At 34.7% G+C, this 27,826-nt stretch overlaps 1 protein-coding gene across 1 annotated transcript in view; it reads left to right on the forward strand.

The window, feature by feature from the left end:
- The window catches only part of TLK1 (tousled like kinase 1), a 144,611-nt gene that overhangs the window by 94,700 nt on the left and 22,085 nt on the right, over positions 1-27,826 (forward strand). Inside the window, exons 11-12 of the mRNA XM_082689198.1 lie at positions 1,864-2,052; positions 17,712-17,778. Of these exons, the coding sequence (XP_082545324.1) occupies positions 1,864-2,052; positions 17,712-17,778 (256 nt within the window). The remainder of the gene's footprint in view (positions 1-1,863; positions 2,053-17,711; positions 17,779-27,826) is intronic.

Raw genomic sequence — 27,826 nt, forward strand, 5'->3', positions numbered from 1 at the left:
AACCATGTTTTTGAATGTTAAATAGGCAAGAACTTCTGCTACTAAACTTCGATCTACAGTTGTCCTGATAATGAATAAAATAGGCTACATAATATAACCTTAAATACAAACTAAATATACAAATCTAAAATATAAGTTCTTTGTAGCAAAAATTGCTTCATCAAGCTGTCAGCAAAATTGGAGTCTCTGGGTTGGTGATGGTGAACACCTGGAGGTTTGAAGAGAGTCATGCAGTTAGAAAGCATCTGGAAGTCCCACACCATTAGCCCATACCTTACCCTATGCATCTCTTCCATCTGGCTGTTCCTTTTTATAATAAACGAGTAATATAGTTTTTAAAAAATTACTTACATTTCTTGTATTGTGGGCCTATTTTGTGTTATTACATATGCCTATGATAAATCAAGCTGCTTATCAGTGTGAATTAAGTAGTTTATCAGTGACATAACCAAAGTAGTTGGTGGATGAGAAGAGAAATAAATAAATATTAGTAATATTAAATTAGTAATCTCTAAAGTCTGTAGGCATTCCTAAATAATCAGATAATAGCTTTCTATTCATTCTAGTAATTCTTTACTTTCCGTTAGGATTTTAAACATTAGGATTATTGCCATTTGTTTTCATTTATAGCATCTTGATTGTGCTCTAAACTAGCTTTAACAATTAACTTTTTTAATTAAATGAAGTTATATATTTCTATTTCCAGAGGAAAACTGGGTTAAACTGATCTAGCTTTGCTCCTCCTGGATTTTCTCCACCTTTTACTCTTCTGCCTCAGTGGCTATTGATTCTTTCATTCTGGTCATACTCTACTCTCTGGCTAGAATCATAGGATCAGGCAATATGTGTAAAGGCAGTTTTGGGTCAGCAGAATAGAAGTTCTGTAGTTCTGCTTTAAGTAGGGGTGGGGAGCCAAGGAATTAAAACATTTGTCTTTTTTTAATCTAAATACCATAACCATGTAGAGGTTTAAAATTTTTTTCTTAGCATGTTGAGGTGACCTAACAGGGAACATGGTTACTATGAGAACAAGTTGTGTGATAGGATAGTTTTAAAAAGCTTCACTGTCACTTACTCTTGCTCTGGTCAGATTGCTGAAATTAGAGTTAGTAAGCTTTAGATTCTTGAATAGGAAGCAGTAATACTTTTACTTTTATTAATTTGCTCATTTTTCAGAATCATGCTAATTTTTTTTGTTTCCCTCTTTTTTTCTTGTCTCCTTCAAATTGTCAAAATTCTTTCTTCATAAATTTCTAATATTTAGGTCAGTTTTTGTTTCATTTCAAGGTAGCGCTTACACATTCCCAAAATCTTTTTGACATAGACAAATTTAGAAAATAACACTTTATTAACTTAATTGTCTTTTTAAAGTTTTTCTAGTAAGTGATGAGGTGAATGTTTAAAATTTCTGTGCTTATTTCTGTTCTTTATTTTAATAGCCCATTTATTTCATTGAGCAAGTATTAACTAAATTCCTAATATGTGCTGATGATTATGCTGGGCACTAGGAATATAATAGGATATAAAATAGATGTGGTCTCTGTTTTCATGCAGTAGTGTGTCTAGAGACATTTTAATCAAGTATCTATAGGAATGATAACTCATTTGGAAGGAGGTAGAAATCTCCAAAGTACCATGAAATTAAACATGGCCACACATTTTTCCCTACTTCAGGGGATTTAGGGAATTTAGAAATGAATGCTTCAAATGAGACCTGGACAGTGAGTACAAGTAGGTTGAAAAAGGTAGAACCATAATATTTGTTAATGTTCCATGCTTTTTCATGTTTATTGGTATATTCTTGTTTTAACTGTGAAGAATAATGAAAAGTTAATACGGTTTTTTACATTTATTTTTATACAGGCAACAAGAATGGGTGAATCAGCAAAGGGAAGATATTGAAAGGCAAAGGAAACTTCTAGCCAAACGCAAACCTCCCACGGCTAATAATTCTCAGGCACCCTCTACCAATTCTGAACCAAAACAAAGGAAAAACAAAGCAGTTAATGGAGCAGAGAATGATCCCTTTGTTAGACCAAATTTACCACAACTGTAAGCCTTCATTTTAATTTCCCCCCCTTTTTTTTTAAATCATTGCCAGTGAGAATGAGTGTTAGATGTTATTTATATTTATGCTAATACTTAAATACTAAAAATAGTTATGACCAGGAAGGAAAGCAGTATTAAAATTTACTTCTAAATTAATAATGTTCAAATACCTGAATTCAGCCTTTGTAAGTGGAGACTTACTAATCCTCTTTTCAAATGAAAACATAGCAGCTAAGAGGAAACTGGAATCCTCTTTCTTCATGTCTGAATGATAGAATCAGTTCTTAGTTTTGGTTATCTCAATTCTGTATTGCCGTAAATCTTACTTTTTCTGAGAGAATATTAAACAATGTAACTGACTTTTATTTTCTTAACCTATGAAAGCAGTGCATTGATAGGTTATAGGTACTGTTTTTTCCCTATCTGCTTTTATTTATTTTCTAAATTTTCTAAATCAGTGATGAACTACTCTTTATAGTTCAGGGGGCAATAATAATTAAATGCTTATTATACATAGAAAATTGGAAAATATGAAAGAAGATAGTATTATAGACCATGATTCCATCCACAGAGAAGACCATTGTTAAAATTTTGATTTATAGATGTGTCTGAACATGTAATTTTTTTGTTCTGCAGGAACTTAAGTTTTCTGAGTAGAAAACACACACACGCACACACGCACACATTGTTTGATGTTTCTATGTGGGTGTATTCTTTCTTCCCTTGTTGAAAGGTAATGTTTCATCTGTGCTTTGATTCCCATACCCTGCTACATGAGGGACTCTTCTGTGGATACCTCCTTTATCTTCTATCGTCAGCTTTTTGTTCTCTACTGGTTCTTTCCTTTTAGAAGACAAAATGAAACCAAAAACACTGCTTCAATTATATATCCCTCTGTTCTAGTCTCCATATCCTGTCATCTTTATAACCAGGTTTCTTGAAAGACTTGCTTGTACCAGTCTCTTCTGTCTCACCTTCCATTTTCTTTCCTTTTTTTTTTTTTTTTTTTAAGATTTTATTTATTTATTTGACAGAGCTCACAATTAGGCAGAGAGGCAGGAGAGGCAGGCAGACAGAGAGAGAGAGAGAAGAGGGAGAGGCTCCCTGCTGAGCAGAGAGCCCGATACGGGGCTCAATCCCAGGACTCTGGGATCATGACCTGAGCTGAAGGCAGAGGCTTTAACCCACTGAGCCTCCCAGGTGCTCCCCATTTTCTTTCTTAAATGAAATTGCCTTTTAAAGGTGAGCTGTCTTTTTGATGCTCCATGCCATAGACATTTGAGTCTTTAATTTGGCAGCATCGAATAGTGTTTTTGTTTTGTTTTTAAGATTTTCTTTATTTATTTGAGAGAGCGAGAGTGAGAGAGAGCCTGAGAGGGGGAGGAGGTCGGAGGGAGAAGCAGACTCCACTTGGAGCTGGGAGCCTGATGCAGGACTGGATCCAGGGACTCCCTGGATCATGACCTGAGCCGAAGGCAGCTGAGCCACCCAGAAGCCGGATTATTGTTGACTTCTTATTTTTTCCCAAAGGACTCTTTCTTGCCTTTAGTTTTTGAAATACCTTGATCTCCAAATTTTCATTTTTCTCCTCTGCTCATCTTCTTAGTCTGTTTTGTGGATGTCATTTGCATTACCAATTTGTAAAATATAAGTGTCTTTTAAGGATCTGTCTTGGTCATCTTCCTACTTTACATCTTTTTCTGGAAAATTAGCTACTCTCAGAGTTTCAGTTAACACATATATATGCTTCTGACATCCAAGTTTCTCTCTCTTGTCTGCTTTTCTTTCTTGCATATTAAATGTATCTCAGTTTTGAATGTCATATCCTTTGTTGTTGTTATCAGTACTTAAGTGCTTCTGATGTAGCCTTTTTAAAACTGTATTTACTAAAAACACAGAACAAAACAAAAACAATTTACTATTCCCGTTCCAGTTGGTCTCTCTCCCCACACATACACATACACTCATCTACACATCCACGTACACACCCCTTGCCTTTTACTGTGTTTTCTCTGTTAGTAAATGGTACTACTGTCCTCTCAGTTCTATATGCCAGGTTTTTATTATCATCCTTAGTATTTTAGATCAAGATTTCATTTATTTTCCTTAATCCATTTTTATTATTTTCCCATTAATAAATAGGTGGTAATAAGTTTATTTTTCAGAATCTACCTTAAAATCTACTTCCATCTTCAAACCTTTTCTAATCCTAGGGGCCTTTTGTAAATTGGAATTAAAACATTCAGCTATTGATTTTTTAAAAAAAAAAATAGCAGATGGTTTACTTTTTGTAAATTAGTAAATTTGTTGTTTAATAAAGGGTAGGTAGGTAGATGAGTGCTAATACAGAATACAGTGTGTGTTAGGTTTAGCTCTACTCCTGTGAGACACCAGTGCTTCTAGATCTCAAGTGTACCCATTTATTTAAGTCCCCATTGACAGACACCATTCTAACTCAAGTTACTGTCCTCTCTTACTTGGGTTATTTTTTTCCACTTGCCTCTCCTTTCAGCTTTGGTTTAGCAATCCAGTTCATTTTCATTTTGCAATCAGATTCATTTTTGCAGAATATCCTTTTGTTCTCTTAATCACCTTAACATAGCTCTTTGTTTCTTGAATCATAGAGTCCAAAAGTCCTAAGAAGATTTCTGAAAGCACTTTTGATCTGACATTTTCGGACTACTCTAACCTCATCTTCTGTCACTAACCAGTGCCTATCCTTCATTGCCAACTTTCAAACTCCCAACCCATGGTTTTTAATTCCTTTTCATCTTTTAAATCCTATACTAGGTATTTCTTCCTAAAAGCTTTTCCTTGATCCCTGAAGGATAGGGGTTAATTATCACTTTAATGTGATAGTGTCCTCTGTCTCTTCAGTCACAGCATCACCATTTACTGTGTTAATGGCACTGGAAACATCCTTTGTTTTCCTTTCCCTCATTCTCTGTTTCTGTAACATCTTGTATTTGTCCATCTTCATTGCCATGATCTTAGTAAAGGACCTCAGCTCTTTTTTTTACCCTAGATTATGGTTTTCCACATGTCTCTTCATGTCAGTTTCACATTTAACCTCCTTCACTAACCTTCTAGATAAAATTCACCCTCATGAAGGACTTTTCATAGACCTTATTTTTCTCTTTCATTTCACTCCCTACATCTGTCTTACATCTCTTCTGTTAAACTCTTAGTTCTCTAAGTGGATTAGGCGTCCTTGTTTATGTGCCTTTATACATCTTGTTCCTTGCCTTTCTTTACCTGTCTCATTGCTTGTTCATCTTTTAAGGCTTGGCTCAAATACCAGTTGCAGTAGAAAGCCCTTTCTAACTTTTGTTCTTCCCATTTTCTCCCCCATTTCTCCTCAGGTTAGGTGCCCATAGCCTTTTTATATGTGCCTCTTCTGTATGTAGCATTTATCTCACTGTTTTATCTCTATATTCCCAATATGTAGCACAGTTTTCTGACATGAAAAGTGGTCAGTAAATGTCAAATTCTGGTACTTGAGCATTTGATTGAATTTCATTTTCTCCTTCTCATTAGTTCCTCCTTCATTTTTCTTGTTTGTCACAGGTATTTTGCTTATTTGCCTTCCAACATACTTAACAGGCCTAACTATTGTTTAATAGTCATAGACTTGTCTTATTTCCACCTCACTTTATGATACATAATGACTGAGAACTAACCCTAAAGTGAACTGCTGTGTGTTTTTGGAATGGCAGGTGAAGTGATAATGCATAAAAGTTTGACTGTCTCTTTATACAAATGCAAATTTAAATAGAGAAAAAAGCCATAGAAGCACCTTTTTTTTTTTTTTTTTTTTTAAAGATTTGTTTGTTTATTAGAGCATGCACAAGAGCAGGGGAAGGAAGGGGCAGAGGGAAAGGAGAGAGAGAATCCCTAGCAGTCTCCCTGCTGTGAGAGGCTCAGTCGATGGGGGCTCGATCACAGGACCCCAAGATCATGACCACAGCCCAGGCCAAGAGTTGGATGTTCAACTGGCTCACCACCTAGGCGCCCCAGAAGCACTTTGGTTTATATATTAACTATATTTTAGTGGCTATTCTCTGCAACTGTCTTCTAAAAATTCCTTTTGAATAACTGTTTGGTGGTAACTGCGACATCTTGTGTATATACAGAACATCTAGTTTAATTAGAAGAGAAACCATAAATCTTTAATTATTTTTCTATCAAGAAATTAACATAGAAAATGAAGCTACTACTGTGTAGTGGTTAGGACGTGAGCGTTGTAGACAGACATGGAATCTATCCTTGACTCTTTCAGATTATTATTTTTGGTAAGCTCTTTTACTTCTTTGAGTCTCCCATTTCCTCCTTTGTAACAGTATCTGTATCATAGTGTTGAAAGGATGATACGAGGTAATGCATGTTAAAGTACTTGCATGGTTCCTGGCTCTTAACTAATTTTTAACGACCAGCAAGATTCGGTCAGGTTTTGTCTTGTTTTGTTTTGTTTTGTTTTTTTAAGATTTTTTTATTCATTTATTTGACAGAGATCACAAATAGGCAGAGAAGCAGGCAGAGAGAGAGGTGGGGAAGCAGGCTCCCGTCGAGCAGAGAGCCCGATGTGGGGCTCAATCCCAGGACTCCGGGATCATGACCCGAGCCGAAGACAGAGGCCTTAACCCACTGAGCCACCCAGGCGCCCCTTGGTCAGGTTTTTCAGACAGCAGTTTCTAATTTTAGTCACAAAGACTTCTTTTATTCAGAGTGGTTTGTATAGATAATATTATCTATGGCTGTCTAAATGACTCTTGTGTTAATTGTAATTAATTTAATCAAAATTTTGTCTTCATGTTAAATACATTTTAAATTGTTTAAATTTTATTTATGTATTTCATGTTGCACAGAGGATTGCAAAGTAACAGTAATATTTTACCTTCTGTTTATATTAAGGAAATTTTAGAGGTCACTCTGTTTTCTCATTAAAGCTTTAATTTTGGGCCACCTGGGTGGCTTAGTGGATTAAGCCTCTGCCTTTGGCTCAGGTCATGATCTCAGGATCCTGGGATTGAGCCCCGCATTGGGCTTTCTGCTCAGCAGGGAGCCTGCTTCCCCCACCGCTCTGCCTGCCTCTCTGCCTACTTGTGCTCTGTCAAATAAATAAATAAAATCCTAAAAAAAAAGCTTTTAATTTTAACTCAAGATTATATTTTCATATCATAAAGTTATTTAGTGGATTGTCTTGTAAATATTATAATGGACTTTTAATTAAGAAAATTTATTTTTAGAGCAGTTTTAGTATATACCAAAATTGATCAAAAACATATAATCCCTGTCCCCACACACAACATCCACCATTATCAGTATCCTGCCGTAGAGTGGTATATTTGTTACAATTGAGGAATGTGCATTGGCACATCATTATCACCTAGAGTTTGTAGTGTACATTAAAATTCACCTTTGGTATGTATAGTGCACATTTTATGGGTTTTGACAAATGTTTAATTGATTTTTTTTTAAATGCTGTCTGAAAAATCTTTCATTGGAGCATTTAATCTATTTTCATTTCATGTATTTATCTATTTATTGGGGCTTAAATCTGGTCTTTCTTTGTGCTATCGATTTGTCTTGCCTCTTCTCTGTCCCCCTTTTTTTTTCTTTATTGGGTTGCTCAGTTTTTAATTTCTCTCTCTGTCAGACACACCCTGTATGTAAAGACATCTTTGTCTGGTATAGTTACTGTGTTCATTTAAATGTTACTTGCAGGGGCGCCTGGGTGGCTCAGTGGGTTAAGCCGCTGCCTTCGGCTCGGGTCATGATCTCAGGGTCCTGGGATAGAGTCCCGCATGGGGCTCTCTGCTCAGTGGGGAGCCTGCTTCCTCCTCTCCTCTCTCTGCCTGCCTCTCTGCCTACTTGTGATCTCTCTCTGTCAAATAAATAAATAAATAATCTTTAAAAAAATAAAAAAATAAATGTTACTTGCAGGGCGCCTGGGTGGCTCAGTGGTTAAAGCCTCTGCCTTCAGCTTAGGTCATGATCTCAGGGTCCTGGGATCAAGTCCCGCATGGGGCTCTCTGCTCAGCAGGGAGCCTGCCTCCTCCTCCTCTCTCTTTGCCTGCCTCTCTGCCTACTTGTGATCTGTCTGTCAAATTAAAAAAAAAAAAAAAACAACTAAATGTTTCTTGCATATTTATCTTTTTTTTCCTCTTCATTTATTTTTACATCTTCAGTGTTTTTACCTAGTAAGATCTTTCTGCCCAAGAAAACCCTTTAGAAATTTTTTCTTTTTAGTGTGAGTCTATTGGTAGTGACACCTTTCAGTTTTTCCTTGGTATGAAACTAACTTTATTTTGCCTTCATTCTCAAAATTATTTTTACTGGTTTTAGGTTGGTGATTATTTGAAGGTATTTTACTGTCTTTTGACTTAAAATTATTCCTAGATAAGTCACCTGACCATAGAAGAACCACATTGAATGGAGCAGAAGCAATATTTAAAGATAAAATAGCTGAGAATATTTTAAAGCAGATGAATAAGCTCGATCTATAAATTCACAGTGGCCAGAGAATTCTAAGTATGAATAAAAAGAAATACCTAGGCACATTATAATGAAATTTCAGAATAATCGGAGCGCCTGGGTGGCTCAATGGGTTAAGCCTCTACCTTTGGCTCAGGTCATGGGCTCAGGGTCCTGGGATCAAGCCCTGCATCACACTCTCTGCTCAGTAGGGAGACTGCTTCCCTCTCTTTCTCTCTGCCTGCCTCTCTGCATACTTGTAATCTCTGTCTGTCAAATCAATCAATCAATCAGTCTTAAATAATAAAACATTTTTCAGAAAAATCGAGGCAGAGAGAAAAAAATTCTTAACAGTCGCCAGGGGGGAAAGAAAAAGATATATTGGTAGTATAAATTAAGAAAAAAATATTCCAGGTAACTGCCAACCAAAAGAAAGCTGTATTATATGAGACACAATAAAACTTAAGGCAAAAAAATTATAATGAAGTGGTTATTTCATAACTATAAATGGCTCAAATTACTGGGAACATCTAGTAATTCTAAATTTGTATACATATAATAACATGGCCTCAAGATAAATGAAAAATTAACAGTATTTAAGGAGATACAGACAGATCCACAAGTTACAATAGATTTCAACACCCACATTTCTTAGTAATTGAACATACAGATAAAAAAAACAAAACAATAAAAAAAGGACACACAGTATGGATATAGAAAATTTCAGTGGGATTGATAAACTTGACACTTTTTTTACCCCTAATATCTACAGAGTAAGTGTTCTTTCTTAAGCATGGTCTCTGAACATAAAAATTTATCACGTTAGGTCATAAAACAAGTCTCAACAAATTTCAAGAGTGAAAGAGTTTATATAGGACTGGGATTGCTTCTTACTTAAATATTTGATTGAACTCATGGATAAAATTTAGAGGATTAGAATTATAGAATATGTTCTCTGACCACAGTGGAATTAGACTAGAAATCACTAACAATAAAGTAGTGAAAAAATCTCAGTGAAAACTAGAAAAATATTTTCAGAATGAAATTGCCATATAGCAAAATTTGTGAGATAAATCTGACCAGTAGCCGGGGGAAATTTATAGCCTTAGGTACATATATACAAAAAGAAGAAAATCTAAAACTTTATATATTAAGCATCTATTTCATTAAGTTAGAAGATGAGCAGTAGAATTAACCAAAGAAGGAAGAAGAAAAAGAGCAGAAATTAATGATACAGGAAATAAACATATACAATACAGAGAACCAGCCAATCCAAAAAATGTGTGTGTTTTATTCCAAAATAAAATTAAACTAATAAAATTTAAAAAGAGAGAAGACAACCATTATCAGGAATGAAGAAAGTTAATTTACCACAGGTCTATAGATATTTAAAGGAAAACAAAATAATATAAATGGCTTAAACTTGAAATTTTTATAAAATGAATAAATTTCTAGAAAAATCTAACTTACCAGAATTGACACTGGAAGAAACAAAAGTCTAAATAGTTTTGTAAATGTTAAAGAAATTGAATCTGTTATTAAAAAACTTAAGGTCCAGGGGCCCCTGGATGGTACAGTTGGTTGAGCACCTGACTCTTGGTTTCTTGGGTCAGGGTGTGATCTCAGGGTCGTGGGATTAGGCTCCAAGTTCAGCGAGGAGACTGCTAAAGTTTCTCTCTCCCTCTCTGTCTCTCTTACTCTTGTGCTCTCTCTAAAATAAATAAATAAATCTTTAAAAAAAAGTCCGGGTACGGATGACATTATTTATGAATTATAACAACCACTTAAGGAAGAAACAGTGTCAATCTTTTTTAAAACTTTTTTTCTTTTAAGTAATAGCTAAGTCAGAAATACTTCCAGCTTATTTTATGGGACCAGCATAATCTATGTGTCAGAATTTAACAAAGATGATATAAAGAAGGAAAGTTACAGGCTAATCTCATTTCATAAATGTAAATATGAAAATCTTAAAATATTAACCAAATATATAATATATAAAAATGATAATTTATTAAGACCAAGCTGGGTTTATTTTAGGTATCCAGGGTTGGTTTAACATTTTTAAAAAATCTGTAACTTTTCCATGTAAGGAGAGGATCATATGATAATATTAATAGATGCCAAAAAGCATGAGACAAAATTCAGCATTGATCTTTTTTTTTTTTTTTTTAATTATTTATTTTGGAGAGGGTGTGGGTTGGAAAAGAGAGAGAGAGAATCTCAAGCAGCCTCCTTGCTGAGCACGGGGCTCCGTCCCATGGCCCTGAGATCATCACCTGAGCCAAAATCAAGAGTCCTGGAGGCTTAGCCAGCCAAGCCACCCAGGCACTTCCAGCATTGATCTTTGATTAAAACTCTTAGCAGTCAGTAAAAGAACTTCCTTAATCTATACTGTACATTGATTTTTCTTTTTGCATTCATATCTGCATGCTGTGTACTTGAGTCACCATGGTGCCCGGTATGCCCTTTTTCTTCTTCTTGGCTTCCCTCTGCTGCTCCTCTTTAATCAGGGATAGATGTTCTCTCTTCTATTTTCCTACTTTGCTTCAGATAAAAAATTTTTTCTTTGCTCTGTGTAGTCATAGCTCTATTACCCAGGACAATCACCTTATGTTAAGATCAGCTAATTAGCAACCTTAATCCCACGAAATCTTTTGCTGTGTAAGGTAACGTATTCACAAACTCCAAAGATGAGGATGTGATATCTTTGGAAGCTGATACCCGTCTCATCTCTGACCCAAGATTCACATCCTTCCCTCATGTAAAATACATTCTTCCTATCCCAACATCCCCAAAAGAATCAACCCAACATCCCAATTATAGCATCAACTCAATATCCAAAATTTCATCAGCTCAAACTTTCTGAATCCTCATCTAAATTAGGTATGGGTGAGAATCTGTATAATCCACCCCCCAAAAAATTCCTCTTGATCTGTGAACCTCAAGAAAAACTCTCTTCTCAAAATACAATGGTGGGGACAGGCATAGGATAACAACTAAAGATATTTTGTTGAAACAGAAAAAAAAACTCGAAAGGAGTCACTGACCCATCCAGGGTAGTTTAAAAATCCGTCCAGGCAAACTGGTTTCAAGGTCTGGTAGTAATTTTCTATGGCTATGGCTCCTCCTTCTGGTCTCCAAGTTCTTTCCTCTGAGTCTTTTTCACAAAGATTTTTTTTTTTTTTTTAAATTAAGGTTAGCATGTATATGTAGCTAAGTAGCTTTGTCAGGCTGTTTCTTGTTTGTGGAATTTTGGGGGTCTGACAGCCTTTCATTTTGTACTCTCTATGCCCTTTTAAACCCCAAACTGGCAGTGTTTCTGTTTAAACATGTCAAAAGATCATATGGATCTAGCCACTCTGACAGAGGCATTTACTCCTTTAGATAAGAGGATCGTCCATGTTTTTTTCTAGGTAATCCCATTGTTTTTTGCTTCTACTGAGAAGGCTGAAGGGACCTGTGAGTTGCACACCTTTTTTTTTTTTTTTTTTTTTAGTATATACCTAGGAATAGAATTACAAGGTTATACGGCAGTTCTGTGTTCAAATTCTTGAGGAACTGCTTAACTATTTTTCATATCTGTGATATTTTATATTCCCGCAAGTAATAGACAAGAGTTCCTATTTCTGGCTCTCTGCTCAGCAGGGAGCCTGCTTCCTCCTCTCTCTCTCTCTGCCTGCCTCTCTGCCTACTTGTAATCTCTGTCTGTCAAATAAAATAAATAAAATCTTAAAAAAAAAAAAAGAGTTCCTATTTCTTCACATCTTTGGCAACCCTTTTTATTTTGTTTCTTGATTATAATCATCCTAATAGCTGTAAATTTTCATCTCATTGTGGTTTTGATTTACATTTCTGAATGGCTCATTATGTTGAATGTCTTTTAATGTGCTTGTTGGTCTTTGTATAGGTATTGAAGTCTTGCTCAGCTTTTAATCCAACTCCTTGTCTTTTTGTTGTTGAATTACAAGAGTCCTTTATATATTCTAATACTAAACCCTTGTCAGATATATGATATGTAGATATTTGCTCCCATACTGTAAATTGTATTACTTTTTTGATAATGTCTTTTGATTTTATTTTAATTTATTAAAAATTTATTGTTTTGTTTTTTGCTTATATTTTTGGTGTCAAATTTAGGAATCCTTTACCAGATCCATGGTCTAAGACATTTACCCCCGTGCTGTGTTTTAAGAATTTTCTAGTTTTAGTTCTTATATTTAGATTATTGATCACTTTTTGGTTAATTTTTTATATAGAATGAGATAGGGGTCCAACTTCATTCTTTTGCATGTGGTTATCCTGTTGTCCCAGTACCATTTGTTGAAGAGATGATTCTTTCCCCCATTCAGTGGTCTTGGCACCTTGTCAGAAATCAACCGGCCATGGATATCCGTACTCACTTCTATTCCTATAGAATAGTTATAACTATATAACTATCCTATAAAATAGTTACTATTCTATTATCTTTATGGTAGTAACTGTTTTTTGTTTTTTATTTCTTTTTTAAAGATTTTATTTGTTTGACAGACATAGATGAGAGGCAGGCAGAGAGGAGGAAGCAGGCTCCCTGTGAAGCAGAGAGCCCGATGTGGGGCTCAGTCCTAGAACCCTGGGATCATGACCTGAACCAAAGTCAGAGGCTTTAACGTGAGCCACCCAGGTGCCCCGGTAGTAACTGCTTTAATGACCGTAACTTTATAGTAAGTTTTGAAATAGGTAGTGGGAGTCCTATAACTTTGTTTTTTCTCTTTCAGTGTTGTTTTCTTTTTGAGACCCCTTTCAACTTTTTTTTTCCATTTTAATAAAATGGGTCATTTGTATTTTGATTAGGATTATATTGAATATATGGTTGGCTTTGGAGAGGATTGCCCTCTTAACAACATTAAGTCTGCTAACCCATGAACATAGAAGTCTTTTCATTTCATTAGTTTCCATTCATTTCCTTAACACTGTTTTGTAGTTTTTAGTATATAAGTCACTTCCTAGGTTAAATTTATTTCTAGGTATTTTACTCTTTTGGATTCTCTTATAAATGGAATTATAGTCTTAATATCCTGTTTAGATTGTTCATTGCTGATGTATAGAAACACAACTGATTTTTTGTGGGTTGATTTTGTACCCCCAACTTTGCTGGTTTATTAGCTGTGGTGGTGGTTTTTTCTTCATTCTTCGAGATTTTCTGTATCTAGAGTTATGTTATCTGCAAATAGAGATAGTTTATTTCTTTTCTCATTCTGATGCATGATGTTATGTTTCTTTTTCTTATTTAACCTCTCTGGTAGGACTTCAGCACAATATTGAATAGTAATGGTGAAAACATCATTTTCTTATTTCTCATCTTAGAGGGAAAGCTTTCAGTCCTTCACCTTTGAATATGATGTCACTTGTGGGTTTTTAATAAATGCCCTATATCATGTTGAGGAACTTCTATTCCTAGTTTTTTGGGGGGCTTTTCAAAGGCAGACTAGTCTCGTGTGCCACCCTCCCTCATGTTAAAAATCTAATCCTCAGTGGATAGCTCATAGCTTAATGTTCAGTAAAGGCTTGCTAAATTATACAAATAAATGGGCTTGCTAATTTTTTTTCCTTAATTGCCTGTAAAAGTCTTATTTACCATAGATTGCATTCCTTAACTTTGAGACTTCAGGTTAATTTCCTTTTTAAACAGAAGGTCTTTAAAGAATTGATTATCAGATTTGTTGGAAATGAATATTTCCTGTTTTCTGTTATTTATATTAGTTACTTCTATTACAGTCATCTCACATTTCTATCAAACTATTGTAAAACAATTCTTTGGATTAAAAATAAAATCCTCATCCATTCAGACTCATTATAGAAGATTATCAAGAGTTAATAATAAGTCTTATGTTTGAGGTTTATATTTCTTGGCTTTTAAAATAAAGTTTTATAGGGGTGCCTGGGTGGCTCAGTTGGTTAAGCTACTGCTTTCAGCTCAACTAAGATCAAGCTCTAGTTGGGCTTCCTACTCAGCTGGGATCCTGCTTCTCTTTCTCCCTCTGTCGCTCCCCCTGCTGTACTCTCTGGCTCTCTCTCTCTGTCAAATAAATAAAATCTTTAAAGTTTTATGTAAACCACTTTAGGAGTTTTAGTGTGCCCCTAAATAAGCACACATGTGTATTTTTGAACATAATCATTCAGGCTTTAATATCAGATACGATTCATATATGGAGGAATTAGACTTAATCTGTGAATAAAAGACTTGCTAGGTAGTCTAACCAACAGACTTGCTTCAAAGTGTAAATTTTTTTAGGGTCTTAAGAACTCGTCATAATAATTATGTAGCAATTGAATGCCATTAAAATTAACATTATCCTAGCTTAGCTCTTTTCATTCTTCTTTTTTTTTTTTTTTTTAAGATTTTATTTATTTGTCAGAGAGAGAGTGCACAAGCAGGGGGAGGGAGAAGTAGGCTCCCCATTGAGAAAGGAGCCTGGTGATGCGACTTGATCCCAGGACCCTAAGATTATGACTTGAGCCGAAGGCAGACACTTAAGTGACTGAGCCACCCAGACATCCCTCTTTTCATTCTTTTAAGAGGACGGGCCTCAATTAATTTCTAAATTATCTATCCATATTATCTAAATTTATATATTTTTTCATTTTCACATATTTTACATTTTATGTAAAAAACATTTTTCATTGATGGGAATAGATAACAGAGATATCTTAAAATCTCTAATATATGTCAGATATATTAGAGGAAGGAAATGCAGAGAAATGTAAGAAATGTCTCTTTGCTGTTTTAAGGTTTGCTTTCTACTTAGTGAGACTAGAACCTGGGATAGGAATTCTTAAACAGAGAGCTGTGAACCCCCAAATTTATGTATATATGAAATTTTCTAGAGAGATTTATTTTTATAAATTCCTTTAGATTATTTTCAGATATCCACAATTATAAAATGGTAAGAATCACCACCTTAGAAATTGAGTAGCCAGGTATTTAGTACTTTCTGCAGATTTTGCTTATAACTTCTTCAAAACCAAACAGAGAGAAAGTTCTTATTTTAAGCTTAATAGTACTTACATTAGTAGTATTTATTTGAAGCTTATTTGAAGCTTATTAGTAGTTACAGTAGTAATCAAAATGCCAGAAGTAAATAGCAAAGTTCTGCTGATGATGAACGTTACCATTTATCTTTAGTGAGAATTGTATGTGTTTAATATCAGGAGTACATCTATAAAATAATGCTCTGGGGTCAAAAATTTTTAAATCCATGAAGAATTATCACTCTACTAAGAAAATTTGGGAAAGAAGTATTTGTATGCATTTGCTTTAGCAAATGATTGAATGATTTGAACTGCAACACAGCATACCAACAACTAGAATTAAGTGTTATTAAATAGCAAATATGCATTACATTATGCTATAAGATTAACCAAATAATATCCAAAAACTAAATCATCTTGGAACTAATTGATATTAATTAATTTTTGACTCACAAAAATAGTAGCTGTTGAAAACTATACCAACTAAACACAACAAAGTATGCTTAGCTCCAAATTACAGAAATTCCCAGCCATCTGCCTATGTAAGTGCTTTGCAAGTTTGCATGAGAACCAGACTTCTTAGGAAAATGCAGTTTCAAAAATTTTAGGAAACTCAGATTGCACCGAACTTTCATTGGTGGCATATATGCCTGTCCAGAAGCTATTTGCCAAAAATTCCTATAGCTTTTATTAGATTAGTTGAGATTTTATCCATTTTACTTTCTAAACTTTTTAACATCACCTTTCCCTCTTCCTTTTACTCCATCTATAGTCACACTATAACACTTCTCTTAACTTTACTTGGAGCATCTTCTGCAACTATCCACTGTTGCTGTATTTAGTATAATAAAATCCAGCAGTGGTATTAACCTAAGGCTGCGTAAACAGGTTTAATTTTAAATTTTTCACTCTTAAGATGTTTCTAGTGGAACACTAACTGAATTTCTTGGAGCTTTTTGTTTGTTTCCTTTCAATACCGTTTCATTAGAAGTAGTAAATTTAACTACTGTCTAGCTAAAGGAGAATAACATTTATACTAAATGTTGCTGAGGGACCTGAATAAATATAAATAAATCATACCTAGGTTAGGAGTTTTGCCAAATACCCCCAGAACACATGAGTAAACAAACAGTTTTGATAAAAGCAGTTCTTTCAGTGTGGGGATATAAAATGGAAGTTGTTTTACTGTTGAGTGTTTTTTATCAGAAAAAAAGTCTTTTTTTTTTTCCAGGAAATGTTATAAGTGTTTATGTTTTACTATGGTTCTACATACATTAAACTAGTTATATATGAATATTTGAAATTAATAAAATAAACATAAAATACTTTGAAGATTTAAAGTCTTATGTCTATTTATAAAGAATTTGGTGCTTTGACTATAGTTTTAGCATTCCTTTTCCTCACTAACACATGGAAGCAGAAAAAAAATTTTCCTATTTGTTTCCTTTAAAAAAAAAAAAAAAAACAGTACCCAATTGGACTGACCTTCTTCATAGTAATTTTCTATCACTCTTGGAGTAAAATGAAATTCATTCCTTAGTCTGGAAGTCCATATAGAAGCTGACCCCTGCCTGCCTCTTCTACTGCTCTCTGCTTGTGAGCTTACATTTTTTTCTCTTCTTACAGTATGCCAGCCTGTGTCCATCTTAGCATCCTTGCACTTGCTGTGACTTATGTCTGGAACATAACTCACCCAGGTTCTCTTGTCTTTTAGATGTTTAGATCAAGACCACCTCCCTAACACTCAGTACAAAGTAGTGTAATACAGTGCCATTCTCGTACCACCTTTGTTTGTTTTCTTCATAACATTTATTGTTATTTGGGATTATTTTATTTATTTATCAAATTGTTTCATTTCTGCCGCCTTAGTGGGACTGTAGAGTGTAAATTCAAACTAAAATGAAGGGAGAAAATGTCTTTTTCATTGTACCCTTAAGGCTGAAATTCTAGAACATCACTTAATACATAGCACTCATATAAATAGTTGCTGAATTTATGAATTGTTTCATCTGTAAGTATTAGGTGTACTCTGAAGAATATTTGTAAAGAACTTTTGGCTTATTTTGGGCTAAATGTTGTCAGGATTGTAGTATTTCCACTTATTTACCTTCTTTTGCTGGTTGTTAATAAATAATAACTATTAATCTTAATATCTAGAATTACAATTTCATTTTTGACAGGTTGACTTTGGCAGAATATCATGAACAGGAAGAAATTTTCAAACTTAGACTAGGACATCTCAAAAAGGTATGTGAAGCATATGCTGAATTTTTAGTTTGTTACCAGAGGTTGTGGAGAGTTTGTATTATAAGTCTTATTGGAGAAGTCATCTTAAGAGAGAAAGAACCCAGAGTTTAGACAAAAAAAAAAGGGCCATTAAAGTTGTATTTTTAAGTTGTATATATTAAAATAACATTCCTTTACTTGTGGCAGCTTACAAACATCGAGATGCTGATAATACCATGTCCCTATAGTGGAGAAATAACTCCTGGCCAGACTTTCAGGGTCTTAGAATTACTGTCTTTAAATACTATTTTTGTAATAATGCTTCTTTTTTAACGTGAAATGTAAATTTATGAAATGTAAATTTCCATATTGTTTGTGTCCATTTATAATAAACTGAAATAATTATAAATTAGTAACAAACTTGTTTCTTTGGCTTAACTTTTAAGCTATCAAATGTTTGATAAATGTTTCAATTAATTTATGTACATTGGCAAGTTTAGAAGAACCTAATCATTAGTAATAGTATGAAGTCATATAGTTTATCAAAATGTTGCTCTATGTTATTAGAGTAAATTTTTGTAATGTATAGCTTTGTACTGATTTGTAAACTGTGACATTGTAATCAGTTTATTGTTTTTACAGTTCACATTTTTAGTTCAAACCATTTCTAATTAATGATAATTTTTCCCACTCAAATTGAAGTTACTGACAGATGTAAAATTCTTTTTTTTTTTTGACCCACTTTTTAAATTCTGCTTTTTATCACATTACTTACATATTTTTTAACAGGCTGAACAGTCGCTAAAATTGAGTGAGTGAATTAATCGGAGCTAGATAGTTTCAGTGAAGTTGTCTTCCTAGGATGGGGTGAGGTAGGACAGAAAAATCCATTCATTCTTTGGCAGCTGCTATCATACTGTGTACTGTTTTGTTTTTTGGAATACTATGAAGGTACTTTAGATCCCTGCCATTCAATTACAGGGAACAGAACAAAATTATAAATGTATGTGTGTGTATGTGTGTGTGTATGTAATTTGCATTACTGTTTTTCATTGTGTCATATCTCTCTATGCCCCTACTCAGAAAAGTTTCAACCCCAAACTACTTTAACAGTAAATTCTAACATAATTTATTCTGGTTTCTCTTTTTTATTTAAAGGTGTATTTTGTTTTGTTGTAATTAGTATTTTTCCTGCTCTTTGAGATACAGTAAACAACATCAGTCTATCCTCTGTAACAGATGGAGTTGTAATGGGACTCTTGAAGGATTTTATAGTACAGAATTAGTACCAGTATTTGTGTGTCCACCTAAGCTATTTTGATAATGAACTCATAGAGACCTGTGTTTGAGATGTCCCCATAAAGATTCATAAATTATTTTCTAACCAGCCTTTCATGATAACGAGACACATAAATGGGAGGGTTATTATTTTCACATATAATAATTTTAAATTATTCTTTTTAGTGATGAGATTTTACATGTGTATATTTTATGAAAGCCTGTTATATAAAATCTAAAATTATAAAGCAGTTAAATTAGGAATTAGTCATTTTATTAAAAAAAAATTTCAGTTTTTGAAAAGCTTCTGAGAAGGGTTTCCTTCTGGTATTGATTGGTTGTGCTTGGTTGATTTTAAAGCTTTCCTGGTACTTTAAAAATACTCGGTTTCTCTGAAACACTTCTGTGTAAGTATTCTAAAGTAAGGTATACTTAAATGTCTAGATAACTATATAAACAGTTGCAAGCTGTTGCAGAACACTATGCTTTCACTTCTAACCTCCATATTAGCCTCTTTCCCTGTGTTTAACTTCTCCGTTTTTTAATTTACTCATTCTTTTAAAACTGTCCCCTCCATAATCTTTTTCCTGTTTTATTTTTTTCAGCTTTTATCAGATTTACTGAGCAGCTCTAAATTTCTAACTTTATCTTCTTAACCTGTTTACAATATTACTTTTTTTGACCAACATCATGGAATATTTTGGAAGAGTGGATAAACTACTAATGCTGAAATATGCTCTTATGTCTTGAATTCTCACATTTTCTTTTTAAGAAGCTATTTTGGGTGAGAAGAATGAATGTATTATAAAGAAAGTTGTTGGTAGTACATGCAGGGAACAAAATTGAGTTAAGTAGTGTCACCTTAGAGCACAAATAAATACCAGTTGCCTGCTTACCACTGTATATTAATTTTTGAGTGGCAAAATTAAATAGTAAACATTAAGTCACATGTTTTTAAAAGTAACTTATTTGGCATTCTAAAGCACAGTTGGAAAATAGGCCACTAAAATAGGTCATCTGTTTTCTAAAAAAGTAGATTGAATACTTTTAACACATAGAGAACAAGCTTCAGTTAAGAGAAAAGATGTAATCACCTCTCTTATCAGCTCCCTGTGCTCCTGGGTTTATTAAGCTGGCATGAACCGTACCCAGCTTATAACTATATAGTTTCTACTGTAGGCTGGTTCTGATATGTGAATATTTTAAGGTCCTTGTAACCTGCACAGGAATTAACCTATACTATGTCAGCTTAGGGTTTAGTTTTGGAGCCTGGCATACTCTTGGTCTCTTTCTATCTCCGTCTTTAATAAAAACTCTTAAAGTTCAATAGAATTGTTAGAGTAAATTTGTGGGCACCAAAAGAGAAAACTTCTTTCATTGAGGGAAGTCCATGATGTTGGACATAATGAGACTAGAAGTCCTGTTTACTTTTTCTTGAAATGAAGAATTTATGTTGTACTTTGTGTTTTATAAAGATTATCATAATAATTGAATAGGTAAACTGAAATATGAAAAGGTATATTTGCCATTGAATAAATCATAAAGTTCAGTTCACATCTTGTGTTATTCTGCAGGGTTAGAAATATAATAAATCCAAAGCTATTAGTAGGGTAGAGTAAGGAATGAAAGTTAAGCAAAAGCCTCCAGTAGTCCTTGGTTAACATAAACAGATGTTTGGGGGGCTTAAGGGCGTATTAGTTTTGTTCTGAGATTAGAAAAATCACTCTGCAGCATGACTGTTTTTTAATATATCAAGAATTCTTTAATATTTTCAGTTACTCTTTTTAACAAATCATTGCTTACTCATTCACTAAATGATTGATTTACTTCAGACTTTGCCTGATACAGGCACGATTCAGATTCCCATTTCAGGAGAATTACATGATACTACCTTTCACAGACTTTGAAGTTTTAACCATTCTGGAGTGAACATTAATGTTAACTTTTTGAATGCCAAGATTTTCTCCCTATGTTTTGTCAAAATTAATAACACCCGTAACCTCCAAAGCCAGACCTGAACCTTTTCCACTCCCGTTTCAGTGGTGGTATCTATATACTTACTCCTTACTACTCGGTTCTTCTGTTGTACACAGACAGCAGTTTGGTTCTCTGTATTCAAAAGAAGAAATCCACACACAGTCATTTTTGCATATGTCTTAGCATAGTGGTGGTGTTTGCTTTTTGTTTGTTCAGAAACAAACAAACAGGCTTCATTTTCATTGCAGATAAAGGAGAGCAGTTAAGGTTTTCACACACAAATACTCTTTGCCTCACATATTATTTTCCTTGAGTATTGTTAGTGACTATTTTATTAGCTAGAATATTTCTTATTAGCTGGTTTATTGCTTTTCGCTCTAAATTTATTTTTAAAGGTCAATAGAAAAAGCACATTTTTAATAAAAACTATAAATGCTCTCTAAAATAATCTTGCCTTTTGTGTAGCTTAAGGATTTAAAAGAATAGAACAGAGAAGAGCTATATAATAAAATATGTGGAGACTATGCAAATTATTCCCAAAACAGTTTTAAAAAAATAACTTTGGCAATAGTTATGTACAAACTTAACCAGTTATACCCTATTAAAAGCTTGTAGTGGCAGCGGGAATTATTTTCTGTCTTGAAAAAGTTGGCTCTTCGAGGCAAGGCTACTGACTATCCCATTTTATGTACCTGTGCCACATGTGGAATCTGTGGACTTAAGGAAATTAACAATTTCTGTGCCAATTAGCATTTATGGTTGATCCTGTTTTGATACTAGCCTTTGATAGATTCTTGGTATGGGAATTTATTTTTTTGATGTGAGGCGTTCTGCTGGGTGGTTGTTTTTTTATAGTTCACATCATTATTCTGGAATTGCAGAAAACTACATGGATATGCTTTTCTAGGATTATTACTAAATTAACACATATAACTTAAAAAAAAAAACCTGCAAAACCATCATCCTCGTAATAGATTCTCTCTGTAGTCAGTATTTAAATGACAAAAGTTAACCATCTTAGTATTCCAAAATGATGAGGAAGTAAGAATTTTGAAAGTTAAAGGACTACTAAACATGTCTTGCCACTGCTGTTACTCAAGTGTATGATGGGAACAGCATGCAGGTGTGTGTTGCTCTTTATTTAGTCTTCAAGTTTTGTCACTTTTTAGATTTAAAATATTTGATCAGCTGAAGAAAATAATGCATATAAAAAATCTGACATCTCAGTATGGAATATTAAGCAGTGTTAGTAGGGATTGGCCTTAATGTATGTGTTTTGGGTTGTGTGTATGCATGAGAGGGAGAGAGAGAAAGAGAAAGAGTGAGAGAGAGAGAATTTTAAGTCCTGAGTATAAGTGCTAGAAGATTTTTTTGAAAAACATAACCAATTTGTAATTGAAACAGGATTAGTCAAGAATCATCAACACCAACACAAATGTATCTTGCAGACCGAAGGAATCAGCTAAACAATTTGCAGTCATCTCAGTCTCTACTAAAACAAAAATCACATCCAACATGCCACCTGACACCATTTCTTTCTCTCTCTCTCCTTTGCTCCTTGCGATGTGGCATTCATCTCTCCCTGTGCCTCCGTTCTGAAGAGATAACAGTATAGCAACAACTCTGCCATTGAAATCCTGTTCTCTGACCGATATTGGCATCTGCAAAGAGAAACAACCAGTAACAGGCAGCAGCAGCATCAGTATTAATCTTCCATGATGAAATCTTTACAGGTCAAGAACAAGCACACAGCTCTTTTTCTCACTCCTTCACAGTGGACCATGCAACTAGTTGAAATGGAAGACAATGGATTGTCTACAAGCCTTTTGAACAGTGGAGAATACAGGGCATTGGTTTTAGGTGAATTGACCCCCAAATATTCTTGAAGTTTGATATCTCCTTTGGTCTTTCTTTCTAGAATACCATTGTCATCTGATTTATCAAATTCTTAGTATAACCACAAAGAATAAGTTTGCTTATGACATTTTTTGTCACTTTAGGTTTGAATAAAAATATGAAAATAATGAACAGTATAATTCTAGAGGGCTTAATCTCTAAATCATGTGCTCACCTTTATATTCGCAGCCATGACTGGAAGAAATCTCTTGGGAATTCTTCTCTTAGTTAAAGCCATTCATATTGTACATTATATTTCTCTAGAACATAAGAAAAGATGCTACTCGTATAAGACAGTAGTTTTCAGTGAAAATACACTGTAGTAGAAGAGGTCATGATTAAGCCCATGTTATGAGGTGCCTGATTTCTTGGCATGTTTGAGCAAGAAAAGTGCCAAGAAGAGTGTTCGAATTCTAAACTTAACATTCTGTACTTAACTACTGTTTCCCATTTAAAAAATGAGTAGTAGTCTATAAAAGATGACTGCTGAGAGAATATGGGACTGGCTGTAGATAGGAAGACTCCCAGTGTTCATATTTTACCTCCTACTCTTATGAATCTATAAACCTTACTTGCTCTGTGTGTCCCCATTTGCAGTCATACATCTTAACTTGGCAGTTGATTTTCAATTACCAAAAGAAAATTTAGAGGTAAAATGTGTTGTGTGTCTATAATTAATATTAATTAATTAATATTAATCCAGTTGTTTTATAGGTAATGGAGTTTTTTTAATTTTAGAAAGAATTTTAGAAGTCATGTTAGCCATTGGTTAGAGCAGAGTTCAATTCATGTTGTAAATTCAGTCTAGAGATCACTATTTCACCAAAAAAGAAAACAGTTGCTTGGCCACTGGCCCTTCCCAATCAGAACTATAGCTTTTACCATTTACAGTTGACCCTTGAACCCCCGAGTGCACAAAACCCTCATATAACTTTTGTCTCCCCAAAAACTTAACTACTAATAGCCTACTCTTAACCAGAAGACTTAACCAATAACATAAGCTGTCAATTAACACAAATTTTCTATATTAAACATATTATATACTCTATTTTTACAATAAAGGAAGCTAGAGAAAAATGTTATTAAGAATATTATGAGGAAAATACATTTACAGTACTTAAATTTGTTGGAAAAAATCTGCCTATAGGTGGACCCGTGCTGTTTAAATCCATGTTGTTCAAGGGCCACCTGTATATTCATGTGCGTCAAGAGAGTCCAGAAGACTTAAGTTTTTTCCATCATTGTGTAGAAGGTTAAATCTTTTCACACTTAAAAAAGAAAAATCTACCAATCCACGCAAATCCTGAGGAAGGTTCAGAGGAACCAGCCAGTGTGGAGGACTACAATGTGCTGTAAGGCATGATGCCCGTGTGTGCCATGGTGTGGTGTCAGCATCTTGCTTTGTGTTTAACGTCAAGGAATTTCTAATATAGCAGCTGTAATTTCTTTTTCAAGAAGTGTACTAAATATTTAAATTTTGCCAGTCAGTTGAATTGTTACATTTATTTGCTGCTGGAAAGGGTTTTATTTTGTCTTGTTCTAATAGAATGGGGGAACTGACAGAATCAAAACCTCCCTATTTTAACAGTTATTCTCAGGGGTTTTAATGTATGTATTTATGCATTTGAAGAGAATAAAATACCACCCCTACCTTAACACCCTCCCCCTGAAAAAAGAAGGAAATGAAGTGTAGAGAGAAGAACACATTAAGGTTCTAAAATAATTATCTAAGCCAGTGAAATACATCTGAGGGAGACAGTATGCTCCCATCAGCAATAACCAGCTCAGTGATTGTAGAGGGGAGTAGAGGGAGCATGTAGTTATGTAGTTAGGAATGAGCTCGCCCCCCAACCCCAGGAATTTCATAATTTTTGTCCCCTCTCCTCCTCTGACCCAGTTTTCTATTTACATAATCATACAAAACAGGGTTATGGTCAATTGTTTCAAAACTGATCTCTGGAAGTTCACACTTGGTTTTATCTGTGTGGGTTTTTTTTGCTTTGTTGATTGGTTGGTTCATATTTCTAATGGTTCATATCTCATATCCACATTTAAAGTATTTGAAAGCATGTAATAGAAATAATCTGGGGACATACAACAGGGATAAAGATTAAGTAAATTGTTAATGATTTTCTTTTTAATTCTTTTTTTCTGCATGGCTCTTTCTCTCCATTAGCTTTCAATAGTGCCTTTGTGAATTTCACCTTTCACTTTCCTGGTGATGAACTTTTAGAATGACATTATAGTTTATGAAATTAAAAAATTTGAGGACCTATGGATACCACCTTTTGAGGGATTAATATTGTTCATATTACTAAAATGAATATGGAGTTAAACTTTTTGAAACCTCATTCTGAACTAGTTTTCCTAGACTGAGTAATGTGACAGTGCTGTTGAATACACTGTTGGAAGTGATACGCTTTTCTCCTCTTCTGCCATCTTCAAAATATACCATACAGAATTTCTTTTTTACCAATTCTCATTCTCAAGCTGAGAATGATATATCAAAATACTTTCTATCTTATCTTGGCTTTATAGAAAAACAGCTCTTCGAAACTGAGGGGTTTTTGTGGATATAACATGTAACATACTCAAAATTTGTTAAAGAAGTTTAAACTAGTATGTTTAATTCTTTTCAGGGAATATATCAGTTTTACATGTGAAGATGCATTTTATAATTCTGTAAGCTTTATAGCTTTAATGCCTACACACCCCACCTTTCTTCTAGTAGTTGTTGTTCTAAAAATCGCCGTTATGGGAAATGCACTGAAATCGACCTAGCACTTTTAACCTGGCATTTTACAGAGATTCTATATTACTGTTGCTGACTTTTGGCTTAGGAAGTCGAGCCAAGGGGATATTAAGTTGCCAGAAAAGACTTAGCTTACAAATACAAAGCATTTTTATGTCAAACTTATGCTGAAGGACAAACCATTTTGGTTAAGTTGCTGTGGAATTTGCCTTCCATATAAATTTTTTAAAGTTAAAAGTCTTGGGAGGTGGTGTGTTTTACAGGGTAAGCAAAGAGGCAGTATTGAGATCTGTTGTTGTATACTTGTATGACGGGTTTTAATTCAGAATATTAAGAGCTTATTTTAAAAAATACTGTTAGAATAGCTGTAGTGTATACGGTTAAATTGTCCATTGCTGTATCTTTCTGTTTAAACAGAAAAGAGCTGTTTCCTTTTACCGAATGTGATCTCCAAAACCTACCTCTCTCTCTCACTCAAAAGTCTGTTCTTTTTTTTTTTTTTTAAAGATTTTATTTATTTGACAGAGAGAAATCACAAGTAGTCGGAGAGGCAGGCAGAGAGAGAGAGGGAAGCAGGCTCCCCGCTGAGGAGAGAGGCCGATGCGGGACTCGATCCCAGGACCCTGAGATCATGACCTGAGCCGAAGGCAGCGGCTTAACCCACTGAGCCACCCAGGCGCCCCCAAAAGTCTGTTCTTATACATGTTTCTTCTTCTGCTTTAACTTCTCAGCTAGTGGATGACTCAAGGATTGAAATTGGTATTCTTAAGCCCCATCTATCTAGTTGGATTCTCTCTCTCGTATTTTAGTAATCTGGCCTAGTTTTGCCATGGGTGTGAGGATTCCATTGTATATAAACTCAGGTCAGTTGTGAGTCTGGGTCGCACTTGGTTCTCCTGAGCCCTCTGAAAATGATTAATCTTGAGGACAGCCCAGAGATTAATGCTGATCTCAAGCAAGGAGAGTGTAGTCTACAGGATAGATCTTTGGAAATGACTGCACTAAATGTAGATCTGTTGATAAGACTACTGTATTCTAGACTGTTGAACCCTGGGGCCATACAAAAACTGGGCTTTGCCTCTTTATGTAAAGAGGCTCTATTGTCCTAACATTTGCCTGAAAGTATGTGTATTAATCTTTTGGGCTACCATAACAAAATACTATAGACTAGCTGTCTTAAACAACAGAAATTAATTTTCTCACAAGGTGGAAATCCAAGATCAGGGTATGTACAGCACAGTTCGATTTTTTGTGAGGATATGTTTCTTCCTGTTTTTTTTTTTTTAAGACTTTTTTTATTTAGTCAGAGAGAGAGAGCGGGAGTGAGCACAGGCAGACAGAGTGGCAGGCAGAGTCAGAGGGAGAAGCAGGCTCCCCGCAGAGCAAGGAGCCCGATGTGGGACTCGATCCCAGGACGCCGGGATCATGACCTGAGCCGAAGGCAGCTGCTCAACCAACTGAGCCACCCAGGTGTCCCTGTTTGTTTGTTTTCTTTAAGATTTTATTTATTTATTTGACAGAGCTCAAAAGTAGGCAGAGAAGCAGGCAGAGAGAGAGGAGGGAGCAGGCTCCCCACTGAGCAGATAGCCCGATGCAGGTCTCGATCCCAGAACCCTGGGATCATGACCTGACCCAAAGGCAGAGGCTTTAACCCACTGAGCCACCCAGGTGCCCCTTCTTTCTGGTTTTAGATAGCTGCCTTCTCAAGTCCTCACATGTCCTATTATCTGTACTCCCACAAAGAGGGGACCAGGTGGGGAGGGTAGAACTCTCTCCTCCTCCATATAAAGCCACTAATTCCACTATGAGGGCCCCACCTTCATGACCTAATCTAATTCTCAAAGGCCCCATCTCCAAATACCATCACAGTGGGCTTAAACATGAATTTGGAGGGAACACAAACCTTCAGTCCATAAGAGTATGTATGCTTTTTTTTTTTTGCCCCCAGTGAGGTTTAAGAATTTCAGAATTAGCTTTCCCCCAGAAGTGTGTCACTTTTGTTTAAGGTTCAAGATGTGTGGAATAAATAATAAATTACAATATTGAAGATAAGATGTAAATGTATTTCACTGACTATAAAGGAGTTGTGTTTATTGGTATATAAGACTTGGTTATTCGGGGGGAAAAAAGTTCCTTTACTTGACATTTCCTCTTAAATACAGAAGA

The sequence above is a fragment of the Mustela nivalis genome, assembly GCF_964662115.1.
Source record: "Mustela nivalis genome assembly, chromosome: 11".
NCBI classification, from domain to species: domain Eukaryota; kingdom Metazoa; phylum Chordata; class Mammalia; order Carnivora; family Mustelidae; genus Mustela; species Mustela nivalis.